The 15,036-nt window shown below is 42.0% G+C and overlaps 1 protein-coding gene across 2 annotated transcripts in view; it reads left to right on the plus strand.

Moving 5' to 3' along the window:
• The first annotated feature begins 492 nt into the window (after positions 1 to 492).
• IL12RB2 (interleukin 12 receptor subunit beta 2) overlaps positions 493 to 15,036 on the plus strand; it is an 86,841-nt gene continuing 72,297 nt past the window's right edge. For both annotated transcript variants that reach the window (XM_086394305.1, XM_086394307.1), the window contains exons 1-3: positions 493 to 961; positions 12,936 to 13,047; positions 14,558 to 14,845. In XM_086394305.1, coding sequence (XP_086250431.1) covers positions 12,972 to 13,047; positions 14,558 to 14,845 — 364 coding nt within the window. In that variant the 5' untranslated portion in view covers positions 493 to 961; positions 12,936 to 12,971. The remainder of the gene's footprint in view (positions 962 to 12,935; positions 13,048 to 14,557; positions 14,846 to 15,036) is intronic.

Raw genomic sequence — 15,036 nt, forward strand, 5'->3', positions numbered from 1 at the left:
CAGTTGAATTCCTAGATTCAATGAAATATTGTCATAAGTAAAGTCACCTCTGTCATCCCCTCTGCATTTTGGGCAGTTTCCCCTCCTCCCTCAGAACCCCACTTACAACATATGGAACATGGGATTTTCCTGATGGTCCAGTGGCTAAGACTCCCGGTACCCACTGTAGGGGGCCCGGTCCGATTCTTGGAGGGGGAATTAGATTCCACATGGCCCAACTAACAGTCCGCCAAATTTATTTATTTAGCCAAATAAATAAATAAGTGTTTAAAAAAAAATATATATGGAACATGGGACCATTTAGGGTCGGGGTCATACCAACTACTAAATGTACATTTTCCCTTACTTTTTAGTTACCAAACACCAATGAAATTTCTAGTATTTTCTTCCTACATCCAGTCTTTCACACAGCCCCGTTTGGAAACCGCGGTGTCGTAAGCGCTGGGCAAGCACAGAGGAAGAACATCTCTGAGGAAAGTTCTCTAAAGAGTGTCAACGAAGTGCCGCTTTCCTGTGGCAAGAACACGATTCTGTGGTGCTTTTCACACCCTGGCGCTTACTTTACCTGCCCAACCCGGTGAGCCCTCGCTCAGGCTGATGAGCCGGGCTTTCCGACCCTCGTGTACCGAAGGGGAACCAGAGGTGTGGAGCGGTAATTACCTTGCTCTGGGACACACGGACACAGCTCGCCGGGAGGAACCCGGCCGGCTTCCACCGCTGACCGCGCAGTTGCCTTCCCTCAGCCGAAGGTCCCAGCCACCGCCACTGCCCGGGCCCCGCCCGCCTCACGTCCCCGCGCGCCCCAGCGCTGGAGCACCCACACCCGGGCTGGCGGCGGGGTAGGCGCCGGCACCGGGACGCCCGGAGCGCACTCGGCCGGCGCGGCACGTGCGCCCCACAGCACCCCGGCCACAGGCTCCGCGCCGCCCCGCAGCGGAGCCGCGGGCAGGCGACGCGCGCGGTGAGTGACCGGGGCTGGGTGGGGTCGGGGCACCAGAGACCCCAGGGTTGCGTGCCTCGCTTCTCCTGTGGAGGGGGGTTAGGGGACGACCCCTTCTAACCAAGGTCCTGGCGGGCTATTCGCAGGAGGGTGCCGGGTTGGGGTAGGGGGTCAGATGGAGGGGAGGGGGCGCTCAGATTCATCCTCCACTGAGCTTGTTGAATGGGTGGGCGTGCTCAGTGGAGGATGCGCGGGTGGCTTGTGGAAAGGGCAGCGGGCACCCCTCTAGCCTTGGACAAGGCCCACGGGAGTGACTCGGGGCCCGAAAGCAGACCTTCTGTGATTAAGATATTGAGGAATCTTAACTTGGTCTTGCATAGGGGTGAATTCTCCTTTTCTCCGCACTTGTCTGGGGCCTCTGTAGACCCAAAGTCCCCACCTGGCCAGTCACTAGCAGAATGCTTTGGGACCAGCCGCCTGGCCAGACTCTTCTCTCATCTGAGATGTCTCTTTAGGGAGGCCCTTTTCACCTGGTTGAAGGGCGCTAAATAAAAGCTTTGAAAAAGATTATGTATCCCTATGATTAGATCTCAGTTTTATGAACAGCAATCCAAACCCATGCAAAGAGTTTTTTCCATGGTATAGTCTAAAGAACAGGGCAAAATTAGACTTTAGCCTTTTTTAAAACTCTAAAGGTTTGTTATAATCCCTTCCGTGTATGTCCCATGTGAATAAAAATCATTGAGCACTTACTATGTACTTTGCCCTTGGGTATCATTGTTATACTGTGTAACTCTTTAAAAACCCAGTATTCCCATTTTACAAATGTGGAAACTTTCACACAGATAGTGGGTTACAGATTTCTGGCTCCAGACTCTGTGCTTCTTGCCTTTGCACCTCTGACTCAGAACATTATATCCACTTCCACTTGGTAAACAAACATTAGATTCAAGTTCCCATTAGCAACGAATGGTACAGTGCCCTATTTCTGTGGCCAGCATATAACTAAAAGGACCTTAGTGGCTGAGAGCTGACACTCTTCCCCTCCATTTTTATATGAAATTCTCAACTCATTACTGTCACTTTCTTGAGCACAGAAGACTGGTAAAGAATTTGCAACATTCTTTTATCATGTATCATGTTTTTTGAATGTCATGATGCTTACATAAATCCCCAAATTTTAGCAAGCGTAGACTCTGATGCTGGGAGGGATTGGGGGCAGGAGGAGAAGGGATGACAGAGGATGAGATGGCTGGATGGCATCACTGACTCAATGGACATGAGTCTCAGTGAACTCTGGGAGTTGGTGATGGACAGGGAGGCCTGGCGTGCTGTGATTCATGGGGTCGCAAACAGTCGGACACGACTGAGAGACTGATCTGATCTGAATCTTTCCTGCATTAGAATTGAGTTACAGTGTAGAAAAATTCTAAAGCACATATGAGATTTTTATGGGAGAAAAATCCTATAAATACAGTAGATGTTGTAGAAATGTAGAAATGTAATCATTTCTCAATTGTGGACTTTTTGTTGTTGTTGTACCTGCTTTGTTCTTTGGCCAGTTATTTGTCATCTTTGCAATTACACTTGCAACACTGCTCTTAACTTCTGCATGTACATGTATGTAGGCTAAATCCCAAAGAAAGAAAGCCAAATCCCAACGAAGCCTTGTCCAATTTCCTTTGTCCTTGGAACATAGCGGTGCTCTTTGCTAATGGTAAAAATGTTTTTTAAGTATGTATTGAAAATCTGTTATGTTCAAGACATTGTGCTCATCATTGTCGGAGAAGGCAATGGCACCCCACTCCAGTACTCCTGCCTGGAAAATCCCATGGACGGAGGAGCCTGGTAGGCTGCAGTCCATGAGGTCACTAGGAGTTGGATACGACTGAGCGACTTCACTTTCACTTTTCACTTTCATGCATTGGAGAAAGAAATGGCAACCCACTCCAGTATTCTTGCCTGGAGAATCCCAGGGACGGGGGAGCCTGGTGGGCTGCCGTCTATGGGGTCACACAGAGTCAGACACAACTGAAGTGACCTAGCAGCAGCAGCAGCAGCAGCAGCTCATCGTTGTAATAAATATAAAGAAATGTAAGTCTCAGTTCCTGTCAAGTTAAAACTGTGTGCATGCTCAGTCGCAAAGTTGTGCCTGACTCTTTTACGACCCTGGGGACTATAGCCCACCAGGCTCCTCTGTCCATGGGATTTCCCAGCCAAGAAAGCTGGAGTGGGTTGCCATTTCCTTCACTAGGGGATCTTCCCGACCCAGGGATTGAATCCGCACCTCCTGCATTGCAGATGGATTCTTTATGGCTGAGCCACTTTGTCATAAATGATAGGTGGCATAAAATCACCTTTTATGTAGCAGGAATAGTATCTAGTTTTAATCAAACTAATCCTTCAGTGGTAAGCCAGATGAATGGGCCAAGAGAGAGGTCAAAAAGCAAGACTGTCTAACTTGATTCTAACAATGTCCTTGATAAGTAAGTGATATTATCTTTTTTCTTATAATAAGAATAATAATGGATGATAATATTTACTGAGCTCTTGCTATATACCAGGCACTTTTGCTAAGAGCTTCTCATTTAACTCCCACAATAATCCTGTAAAGTAGGTGCTATTTTTATTTTATAATTGAGGAAACTCAAGCATGGAAGGTAGTTCTAATTTATCTAATTCTGAATTTACTTCTTGTTTTTCTTATTATTGTGATCAACTAGCAGATTTCTCCACTTGTAGAATAGAAATACCAATAGTTAACTATTTAGTAGGAAAGCAAATATTAAAAACTCTGCATTTTGGTAAATTGCTAAGTAAATGCCTATAAAAGATTATTAAGACTAGAATCTTAATTTACATCTCTTTTGCAGTAATATGCAGAAGAAAAGGAAAATATTAAGTAAAACATCAGGCAGAGATGCTGAAACATGAGGTTGTTAGTGCATACATTTGGGCTGAATTATTAGTTTATAGAAGAAGCCTTGAGGAGTATTGTATTGTTTAGTCCCCCCAGCCCCCACCCAGAGTGCCTCCAATGATATTAAGATAATTGTGAAATTCCTAGAAAACTATTAGAACAAAGTAATCATAATGTGTTTTAATGTTTTTAATGCCTCATAGCACTCAGGAAACACTCAGGGATTGATGTTACAAAACTTGCCAAGATGTTACAAGATCCAAGGATAAGCCTGCCACTCCCATGCCATTGCCCACAAATAGAGACTTCAAGGTTGAATGTGTCCAAGGAGAGACCTTTCCAATAAACTAATGAAGAAAAGTTAAGAGAGAGAGAGATTTAATTTTCTCAATAAATATGGATTGCCATTTTTCAAAGTTACTTGCAATGACACAAATAGAAGTGGAAAAACCAGGATGGCACCCAGCCCCAGGATGGTCCTCTGGCACCACACACCATGCTGTTTTCAGAATACCATCCTCTCCAGGAAAAGATGGCTTCTTTTATTTATAACTCTTGAAGTATGCAGAGAGTGAAAATAGAGAAGGTTGGATTGTTGAAACTTAATTGAACAAGTGCCTTGAAAATTGTAGCCTTGTGGAGTTAAACGAAGAAATAAAAAACATTGCAAATAACACCAGTTGATTTGAAAGTACCTTGTGTTTTCAAGACTCCATCCATGTCATGTCTTATTCTTTTATTTCCTTTTTATTTCTCTATTGTAGGAGTGATTGTTCAATTTATAAGGCAGTTCACAGTACACATGATTCTGCAGTTGGGTCCTGATAAGATTCCCTAATAAGTTTTAAATGTAATTTGTTTACACACAATATGTCTGGAGCCTGCCTGTTATGTCCAGTGTGATATATCTGAAGTGGAAATGAAACAAATAGGACTGAGAAATAGAACATTCTAGAAAAATAGGAAAGAAGGGAGAAAAGCAAAGGAGATCTTTGTTAAGGAAAATGATTAAAAAAAATCATAAAGAGGGAAAGGAGAAAACACTCTGAAATTTAAAAAAAAGGGGGCGGAAGGAACCCTTGAATTCAAGAGAAGAAAGCAAAAGTAGAAAGTTCCTGTACATGGGTAAAATTAGGACTACAGATGCTTACTGGTGAGATAAGCCAAAGTTCAAGAGAGCGTCAGCAGCTGCATGAGAAAGAAAAACAGGTGTGTGTCCAATTTGGCTCATGTAATGGCGGTTGGAACTGTTGGTTAAAAAGAAGAAAAAGCAGAGGGGGTTGACATGGTTACTTTCCTTCCCCTTTAAGCCATCTGGCATTTCCAGGTGGCACAGTGATAAAGAATCTGCCTGAAGAAGCACAAGCTGGAATCAAGATTGCCGGGAGAAATATCAATAACCTCAGATATGCAGATGACACCACCCTTATGGCAGAAAGTGAAGAGGAACTAAAAAGCCTCTTGATGAAAGTGAAAGTGGAGAGTGAAAAAGTTGGCTTAAAGTTCAACATTCAGAAAATGAAGATCATGGCATCTGGTCCCATCACTTTATGGGAAATAGATGGGGAAACAGTGGAAACAGTGTCAGACTTTATTTTTGGGGACTCCAAAATCACTGCATATGGTGACTGCAGCCATGAAATTAAAAGACACTTACTCCTTGGAAGAAAAGTTATGACCAACCTAGATAGCATATTCAAAAGCAGAGACAGTACTTTGCCAACAAAGGTCCGTCTAGTCAAGGCTATGGTTTCTCCTGTGGTCATGTATGGATGTGAGAGTTGGACTGTGAAGAAGGCTGAGTGCCGAAGAATTGATGCTTTTGAACTGTGGTGTTGAAGAAGACTCTTAAGAGTCCCATGGACTGCAAGGAGATCCAACCAGTCCATTCTGAAAGAGATGAGCCCTGGGATTTCTTTGGAAGGACTGATGCTAAAGCTGAAACTCCAGTACTTTGGCCACCTCATGCGAAGAGTTGACTCATTGGAAAAGACTCTGATGCTAGGAGGGATTGGGGGCAGGAGGAGAAAGGGACAACAGAGGATGAGATGGCTGGATGGCATCGCTGACTCGATGGACGTTGAGTCTGAGTGAACTCCGGGAGTTGGTGATGGACAGAGGCCTGGCGTGCTGCGATTCATGGGGTCTCAGGGTGTCGGACATGACTGAGCGACTAAACTGAACTGAACTGAATACAGAAGACTCAGAAGACATGGGTTTCATCCATGAATTGGAAAGATCCCCTGGAAGAGGAAATGACAATCCATTCCAGTATTATTGCCTGGGAAATCCCATGGATAGAGGAGCCTGGAGGGCTACAGTCCATTGGGTCACAGAGTCAGACACAGCTGACCGTACCTGCATTACACCATCTGACATGACATTATGAACGGGCTGATTTGATAATCTAGGACTTGTGGGCCAGGATTTGTCCATATTATGGCTTGTTAGACTTTTCAACAAATAGTAGTCTTAGAAGCAAAATGGAGATGATGCTTTGGGTAAGGAACTCTTTTTCATAACATCACTTGTGAAAGGCTTGAGGAGGAGAAGTTTGGCTCCAAAGGCTGAGTTTCAAGTTAGCTATTTGGTGGACTTTTCCTTTTCTATCCTTACAGTGGAATAGGTCATTAGAAATGGATACATATTGTGCATACACTAGGTTTTGTCATTTGATCTTTGTTTGAGGGAAGTAGGTGATTCAACCTTCTGAACACTAAAGCATTAGGCACTGTAAGTGCTTTACTAGATGGGTATCCTAAAGACTGGATGTAATGTGCAATGACCATAATAAGAGATCAACAAACAAATTCCTATTAGTACTAAGAGCATTGTTCATATTAGTTCTAGTTCTAGTTTTATGCTGCTACTATTGCTACTGATCAGAAGCAATTGCAGCTGCAAGAAGTAATGTTGGATTAGAAATTATAAGACCATCATTCTGATCTGGATTCTGCTATTAATGTGACCTTTGGCAAGTTGCTTCCTTTCTTTAGGGCTCAGTTTATCTACCTATAAAATGAGGAATGTAGAATATATGACTTCCAAAGTGTTGTCTTTATATGCTGATTTGCCACCAGTAAGACATAGGACCTGCCCATTACTTTGCCAGCAGAAGAGAAGGATTTTGTACCCTGCCTCAGCAAATCAACTGGGTAATTAATGGTCTGTATTTGTAAGGCAGACAGCCTTCATGCACATTCAAAACAATCACTTTCTTGTTCTGTGGTGGCCCAGACTCAAATGTCAGCTGTTGGGAGGGGAGGGGAGCAGTAGGGCATGGTTATTATTAGCTAATCTTTGAGGTTCCTTCTTCCTCTGAGTTCTTAAATTCTATGAAAGCCAGGGTTAAGATTAACTAACACATGACCTTTTACCTAGTCTAACAAAACATATAATTCAAGTACGTTGAAAGTCATAAGCGATTTAGAAAAGAAAGGCAAAACCTGGATCCAGAAGGAAATGGGGGAGCTAGTCTCAGTGGAGTGCCTACCCTGTGCTGGATATTCTTAGGAGTCCATGCCATGGACATATTCATCCTCCCAGTAACTTGGTCTACGTAGGTATCCCTGTACTCTTGGCATGAATGAGTAAATGGCACCCTGACAGTTAACAGCACACAGTGGAACTGAGACTCTCTAGCCTTTTTCTTTTCCACCATACCATGCTGCTCCTTGAGCTTACTATGGCACTACAGAAAAAAAGTAGTGTGGAAGTAGGAAGAGTTCCTGCCTACATGAAATTACCACCCTTGATGAGAGTTTTTCCTAGCCTAGTCAAATATGATTTTGAAGTAGCTGCTTATTTTGTGCTTCTTCCTGGAGCAGTGGGGAAAGAAAGGCTCATGGAGGGGGAATTCTTTCTCTGCCCTCCTGCCAGTGACTGTATTTCTGGCTGGTCCCTGCCTCACTCACTGAGATGTTGTTTTCATTGTGTGGAAACTGTCACCACTTGAGTGATGAGTCAATGACAGCACACTTTGATTTTCTGATTCAAGACAGAGTTGTAGTTTTAATATCGACCCTCCAGGCAGACTGTATGAAGGATGTTTACAGTTGATAGAAGGTTTCATTTTATTGGAAGATACCTCATTTACTTGAAGGTCTTTGGGGTTGTTTCTTATAAATGAAGAAATTGTTTTACCTGGTCATTCAGAGAAAATAAGCATATTTGTGTTTGGATCAGTGTACTATGTAAACTCAAATCCTCTATTTTGCCTATTTCATATGTAGGTGTATATATATATATTTCATATACATATGTACATTTAAAAAATTCTTATTATAACCAACTAATATTTTACTATTCGGAGAATGTTATAACTTCATAAGTTGCAATGCACATTGAAAAATAATACACTGTGGACACCCTTTGCAGTTAGGAAGCAGAAACCCCTAATCCCTGTATATCTGTTCATTCAGTTATCTTCTAGTTCAATCCATTATTTCCTTTATGCCAGAATATTCCAAAGTTTAATGAAAACTAATTTTAAACTGAACTAAGATAGCTACAACAAAAGGTAGCAAAATGAGATGTAATGTAGTTTTAATGTACTGTAGTCATTTTAAACTAACTAGAAGCAAAAAACAGAAAAACCATTTAAATTTCATTCAGTTCAGCATGTGTCTTTTATTTTTAAACATCACTATCTGGATGTGGACAATGTTGGTCCTAAATACTTTTTTTTATTTTTTTGCTATGTGACATGACTCTTAGTTCCTCCACCAGGGATCAAATTGTGCCCCTTGCATTGGAAGGCTAGAGTCTTAACCACTGGACCACCAGGGAATTTGCCAGCACATGTCTTCTATGTGCCACAAACTGTGGCTTCTGCCCATGAGGAGCTTGCAAGATAATGGAAGAGACAGGCAGATACCTGAAGAAATTAGTTCTACTTACTATGGCAGGTGCTAAGATAGGAGGATGCCAGAATGATATGAAGATACAAGTAGGATACAAGATACAGTCTGACCAAAAGACATCAGTAAGGCTTGTAAGATCTGGCTACTTCTTTCCATCTCTGCTGCTATCCCTCTGGTCCACATCACCAGGATTGCCTACCTGGGTGTTCCCAGTTGGCTTCCTAACTGGTCCACTTGCTTCTACTCCAGCCTCCATACATGGAGCCAAGACTAGTTTTTCTGTTTGCTTTTGTATTTGTGTGTATGTTTTATGTAATTCGTATCTTGTTTCTCCCTAACTAAAACCCAGCTAAATAAATAAAACCACTAATTATGCACAGTGGTTTCCCATTGATTGGAGAGTAAAATCCAGGCTCCTTTCCATGGCAAACAAATCCATGGCAGATCTGGCTCCTGCCTTCTACAATTTCATTTCATATGACTCTGCACACAGTTACTTTCCCCAGCTACTCTGACCTTATTTCTGTGCCTCAACCATAGCAAGCCCGTTCCTCTGCCTTCAGGCTTTGCACTCAATATTTATTTTGCCAGGAAAAGTCTTTCTGAGCCTTCACCTGGCCTGTGCTGATCGCAGCTCAAGTTTCACCTCCTAGAAAGGCCTTCATTGTCCAGCTTCTCTGCTCCCCAGGGACTCTCTCCCCTTAGCCTCTCTTAATCTTTTGTTGTTATCTGAATGTATCTGTTTGTTATTTATTTACTTTTTGTCTACCTACTCCAAAATATTGGCTCCATGCAAGCTGAAACTCTGTCTTGTTCTCCACTCTCAAGTCCTTGGCACCTGGCAATTGCTAAATTCTTATTTATCGAGTAAATGACAGAATAAAAAGTGTCTGAGCTGAGTTGGGATACATGAGGAAGACTTAGGGAGTCCAAGAACAGTGGAAAGGTAGGAGAATACCATGAACAAAGACACAGAAGCATGAAGTGGCATGGGATGTGTGGGGGAACCAGGAGCAGCTCAGTGTTGCTAGGCAATAGTGTCAGTAGTGGAGGATGTAGCTGGTGATGACCACAGGAATTACCAGTCACAGAAGCCACTGAATGCTATGACCTTGGCCTTTATGATTTAGAGAGAGCTGAACTGTCAGATTTCAATTTAGGTCAGTGTTTTTCAGACATTTTAAACTGAGGCCCAGAGAATACATGTTATATTTTCTGCAAACTGAGATTCATCTCCAGAGTTCAGAGGCGACCATGTTTTTTGGCCCACAGCCCCTTTCTCCATCTTCAAAGGCAGCAGCCACAGTCCTCACATCATGGCTCTCTGACCAATTCTTCGCCCCCCTCATCCACTTTTAAGGACTCATACAATTAGGTTGGGCCCTTGTGGGTGGCTCAGATAGTAAAGAATCTGCCGGCAATGTAGGAGATCTGGGTTCAGTCCCTGGGTCAGGAAGATCCCCTGGAGAAAGGAATGGCAACCCACTCCAGTATTCTTGCCTGGAGAATCCCATGGACAGAGGAGCCTGGTGGGCAACAGTCCATGGGGTCACAAAGAGTCAGACATGACTAAGAGACTAGCAGATTTTCACTTGGGTATCCAGGGTAATCACCGTACCTCAGGGTCCCTAACTTTAATCACATCTCCAAAATCCCTTTGTCATGTAACACAATGTATTTATTCACAGGTTCTGTGGATTAGAGCATGGACATCTTTGGTGGAGCACTATGCTCCACAGGGCCCACAGGGATGTTTATAGGGGATTTTCTATAACTCATATTCCTTCCCCCCTCCCTCCCTCCTTCCCTTCTTTCTTTCAATGCTTATAAGGCCTTTCTTTTCCATGCCCAAGTGCTCACATACAGCAGCGAGCAAGACAGTCAATGTTCCAGCTCTTGTGGTGGCTTAAATTCTAACAGAAAGGTAGATGACTGATAAGCAATCAAAACAGGAGATTGTTTGATGATGTAAGTAAGGTGATGTGTAGAAAAGAACTGGGCAAGACCACTTTGGCTGAGTGGTCAGAGAGGGGCTCTCTGAGGAAGTGACACATGATCTGAGATCTGAAGGATGTAAGTCAGTCAGCCACTAAGAGCCAGGGGAAGAGGATTCTAGCAGAGGAAATGAAAAGTACAAGGTTCCCGGAGCAGCAGAGGGCATGTCTTGTTCAAGGAACAATCTGAAGGCCAATGTGAATGAAGCAGAACAGCAAGGCAAAAAAAAAAAAGAGCAAATCATGGTGGCAAGACAGGAGACGTGAAGCCAGCCAGTGGCTGAGAGAGTAATGTATGGTAATTTGGGATTTTTTTTCTAACAGCAGGGGGATCCACTGATGGGTTTTAAATAGAGATGATACCAAGCAGGGAACATAATCCAATTTATGTTTCTAAGGTAGTCAGCTATGTGAAAATGACTTAGAAAGGGGCAGGGATGGACTAGAGAGACACATTAAGGAGCTCCTGCAGTCATCTGGCGGGGAGATGACAACTGAGGTTTGGACTGGGGTGAGGACGGTGAAAGGACTGATCTGTGATATATTCAGGAGGTAAAATTGACAGGACTTAACGGAGAAGGCAATGGCACCCCACTCCAGTACTCTTGCCTGGAAAATCCCATGGATGGAGGAGCCTGGAAGGCTGCAGTCCATGGGGTCGTTGAGGGTCGGACACAACTGAGTGACTTCACTTTCACTTTTCACTTTCATGCATTGGAGAAGAAAATGGCAACCCAGTCCAGTGTTCTTGCCTGGAGAATCCCAGGGACGGGGGAGCCTGGTGGGCTCCCGTCTACGGGGTTGCACAGAGTCGGACACGACTAAAGTGATTTAGCAGTAGCAATGGTGATTTGGCTGTGGGGTATGAGAGGGTGCAATGAAGGAGGACAGCTAGGTTCTTTTTAGCAATTCACAGGATAAAAATTTTATTCACGGAGGTAGAAAGGGCTAGAGAAAGAACCAGTTTGGAGAAAGGAGACCAAAGTTCAATTTGAACATGTTAATATGGAGTAGTCACATCTGAGAAGTGATGCCAAGGAGACAGACATAGGAGACTGGCACTCAGTGCAGTGTCTGAGCTGAAGATAAGTATCTGAGAGTCTAGCTTACAGATGGTGTTGAGAGCCAAGAGACCAGATGAAACCCCTCAGGAAAGAGTAGAAATAGAGAAAAAGAAAATGTCTTGAGTGCTGAGGTCCTCCAAGACTTTCAAGTCAGGAGAAAAAGGATGAGCCACCAGAAAAGGCTATTGAAAAGATGCTAAATACAGGAGTCAAAAAAGCTAGGGGATAGTTTCCAGGAAGCCAGCTAGAGCAGGACTGTAGTATCTCTAGCACTGAACACCGCACCTGGCAGATGAAAGGTAACCATCACTGTTGAATGAATAAGTGAACTTTTCTGAGGCTCTCCAGTGGTATTCTGGCACATTTCTGGGCATGGGAATAAGAGGTGGACATTGGCTGGTTGCCAACAGCCCAGCATCACACAGCTTTTCAGCCTGCTTCTTGAATTTCTGGCCCACTTTTGATAGAATTTAGAGAATTTGCTAGAGCCATTCCTTAGGTTTATATTTGGAAACAAACAGAAATCACCAACTTGCATTTTCCAAATCATTTAAGATAAAAATATTCAGTAAACTAAATAAGTAATGAATAAACAAGCAAACAAGTAAAAATGAACTTATGGAAAACCCAAACAGCCCCCTTGGAACCCTTGGAATTCTTTTCTTACTGCCAAGGAAATCAGTCTTTTACTGAGTTCTGGAGTGTGCAGGGTAGTAGTGGTTATGAACCACTTTTTAATCTCCTGTTACTTCCAGGAGCACATGACTAGATCAGAAATTCTCACTACTCTTGGAATTTTAACACTAGTACATTTGACTCTGATGACCCAGACTTGTTTGGAAGGAAAAAGCTTTGGGTGAGACTGAATCTCAGATTAAGTAACTTGCCCATAGGCTCAAAGTATTTAAACCCAGTTCTAAAGGACTCCATAGGTCAGATCTCTTCGCTTACTCTTTGCTGACCCCAAGAAGCTTAAATGACATGAGGGTTAGAGGTGGCTAAGATTTTTAGTTTATTGGTTTTAAACATCATTTTTTAGAAAGTCTCTTAACAACACAGAGTAAATTAAAGGAGCATTTTAAGCCCTCTGAATTGTTTTGGTTGTGGTATTTTCTGAATGTATTTAACATGAATGAATTTGTCTTCTTTTACAAGGAAACATACAGAGGTGTATTCCAGAATTGACTGTTCATGGCACATACAGTTGGCGGGTGCTCACTGGCACTTATTTTTATCATCATGTTGCTGTTAGTTAAGGCAAAAATAGGTAAGATATTTCTGTAATCTAATCTTCAGAGGAGTTTTTGATTTAAATTATCAGTTACAGATGAAATATGCATTTGCGGTAAATGTTCTGATAGTTGGTCTTTTTAAAGCAATCGGTCAAGTTTAAGTGGATAAGTTTGGTTCTAAGTATGTTACTAATATGTATTTTATTTCATTATATTAATGATTGAAACTCCAGTGATATCTTTTCCTCTTAAGAAAGTGACTAGGTAACCAGGCTAGGAATCATGAATGGATGTTTTAAAAATCATGAATGAATTTTAACAAAGAGTATTCATGGATGGATTCAGCTCTGCTAAAAAAGAAAATAATGGCTGTCATTTTCTTTGCTTTTTTTATTGGCATCTTATTTTTTACTTTCTAACCCATTAGGATCAAAGAAACAAAAAACAAACATAAAAGTAAGAGAGAGAAAAGAGATTTATTTCTGAAAATAAAAATGGAAACTTTTCATTTAAAATAAATATTTAATATTTCCTTTATTTGACTTAAGTAACTTTTTACCAATTTGTTTATGGTAGTTGATCCAAGCAATTTTACAATTAACAAAAAAAGACTTTCAGTGGAGACTTTATATCATATCTAAAAATTCAGGGTGGATCTATAAGGGTTTTTTTTTCATCAGCAGTTACTGAATACTACCAAAACTGCTAATTCGCAATTAGCTGTTGTATTTACATATACAGAACCACCTGGAGAGTAAGAATGATCTCTCTTTAAGAGTTTATTGTGGGATCTGGCATAAGGAAAATAATATGGAGAACTCTTTTTAAAAGAAAAATACTTTTGTGTACTTTAGTATTAGCTGTATTGGGAGTGGTTCATCCTACCTAGGGTCTTACATCTTGGAGGAATACCATAGTAAGACCTAATTTCCATCCCTGATTCCCACTACAAACATACCAGAGCCCCTAAATATTTTCTGTTTATTATAAAATAATGCTATGGATTACACATACTTTATACCCCTAATATAGCAAGAGAGGGGATTATTCCCAAATGTGCCCTTTAACATTTGTAGTAGCCTTTTAAGCATTTGTGATAGCTTTTTAATCATTTTGGTATGAGTATTGAAGTAAGTGTTATAAGTCATAAAAGGGCAGGGAAACAAATGTGATTTATTCTGGGAAGTACTTTTTTGTAGTTTGGTGAATAATTTGCATATAAGAGAGATTGGTTTTTCCTAGAACTGTGTTCCTGAATGTCCTTCCAACCCTATTTTCTCACCACTTTCCTATTTATAGTTCTGGTTATAGTATTACTGTTTTGAAAAGAATGTATACTTTAATTCAGATACAGTTAGACTTTAATATAGTTGCCTTCTGTCCTCACTGTGCTTCATCAATAGAGCCAGAGCAACGTAGCTTATGTGTATTTCCATGATTTGATAGGGTTTGTTTTATCCAGCTTTGGGAAATTTACACAGACCTTCCAACTGATATAGGTTTCTTATGTGCCGACTCATCTTTTGCGTTTGTATCTTGCTGCAGATGTGTGCAAGAGAGGGGATGTGACTGTGCAGCCGTCCCATGTCATTTCATTAGGATCAGCTGTCAACATTTCCTGCTCTTTGAAGCCCAAACAAGGCTGCTTGCCATCCTCCAGTTTCAACAAGTTAATCCTCTACAAGTTCGACAGAAGAATTTATGTTCAGCATGGTCACTCCCTCAGTTCTCAAGTCAAAGGTCTTCCCCTGGGCACAACCCTGTTTGTCTGCAAGCTGGCCTGCAGCAGCAGTGACGAGATTCGAATATGTGGGGCAGAGATCTCCGTCGGGGGTGAGTAGTCCATCCTGAGTTCCCGAAGACTGGTGATCTTCTGGTATTTGGCATGTATTAAGCAGAAATCCAAATAGAGGACAGTGTTCTTTCTTCTCCCACTTTAAGGATATATTTAATCTTCCTAGTAACATGAGCACCTCAATGTGTTAAGTCCAGAAATCAACAGAACTGGGATCTCATTTAGTAAA

Source organism: Bos grunniens, chromosome 3 (assembly GCF_055505025.1).
Source record: "Bos grunniens cultivar Pamir isolate PY7600 chromosome 3, Bosgru_T2T1.0, whole genome shotgun sequence".
NCBI classification, from domain to species: domain Eukaryota; kingdom Metazoa; phylum Chordata; class Mammalia; order Artiodactyla; family Bovidae; genus Bos; species Bos grunniens.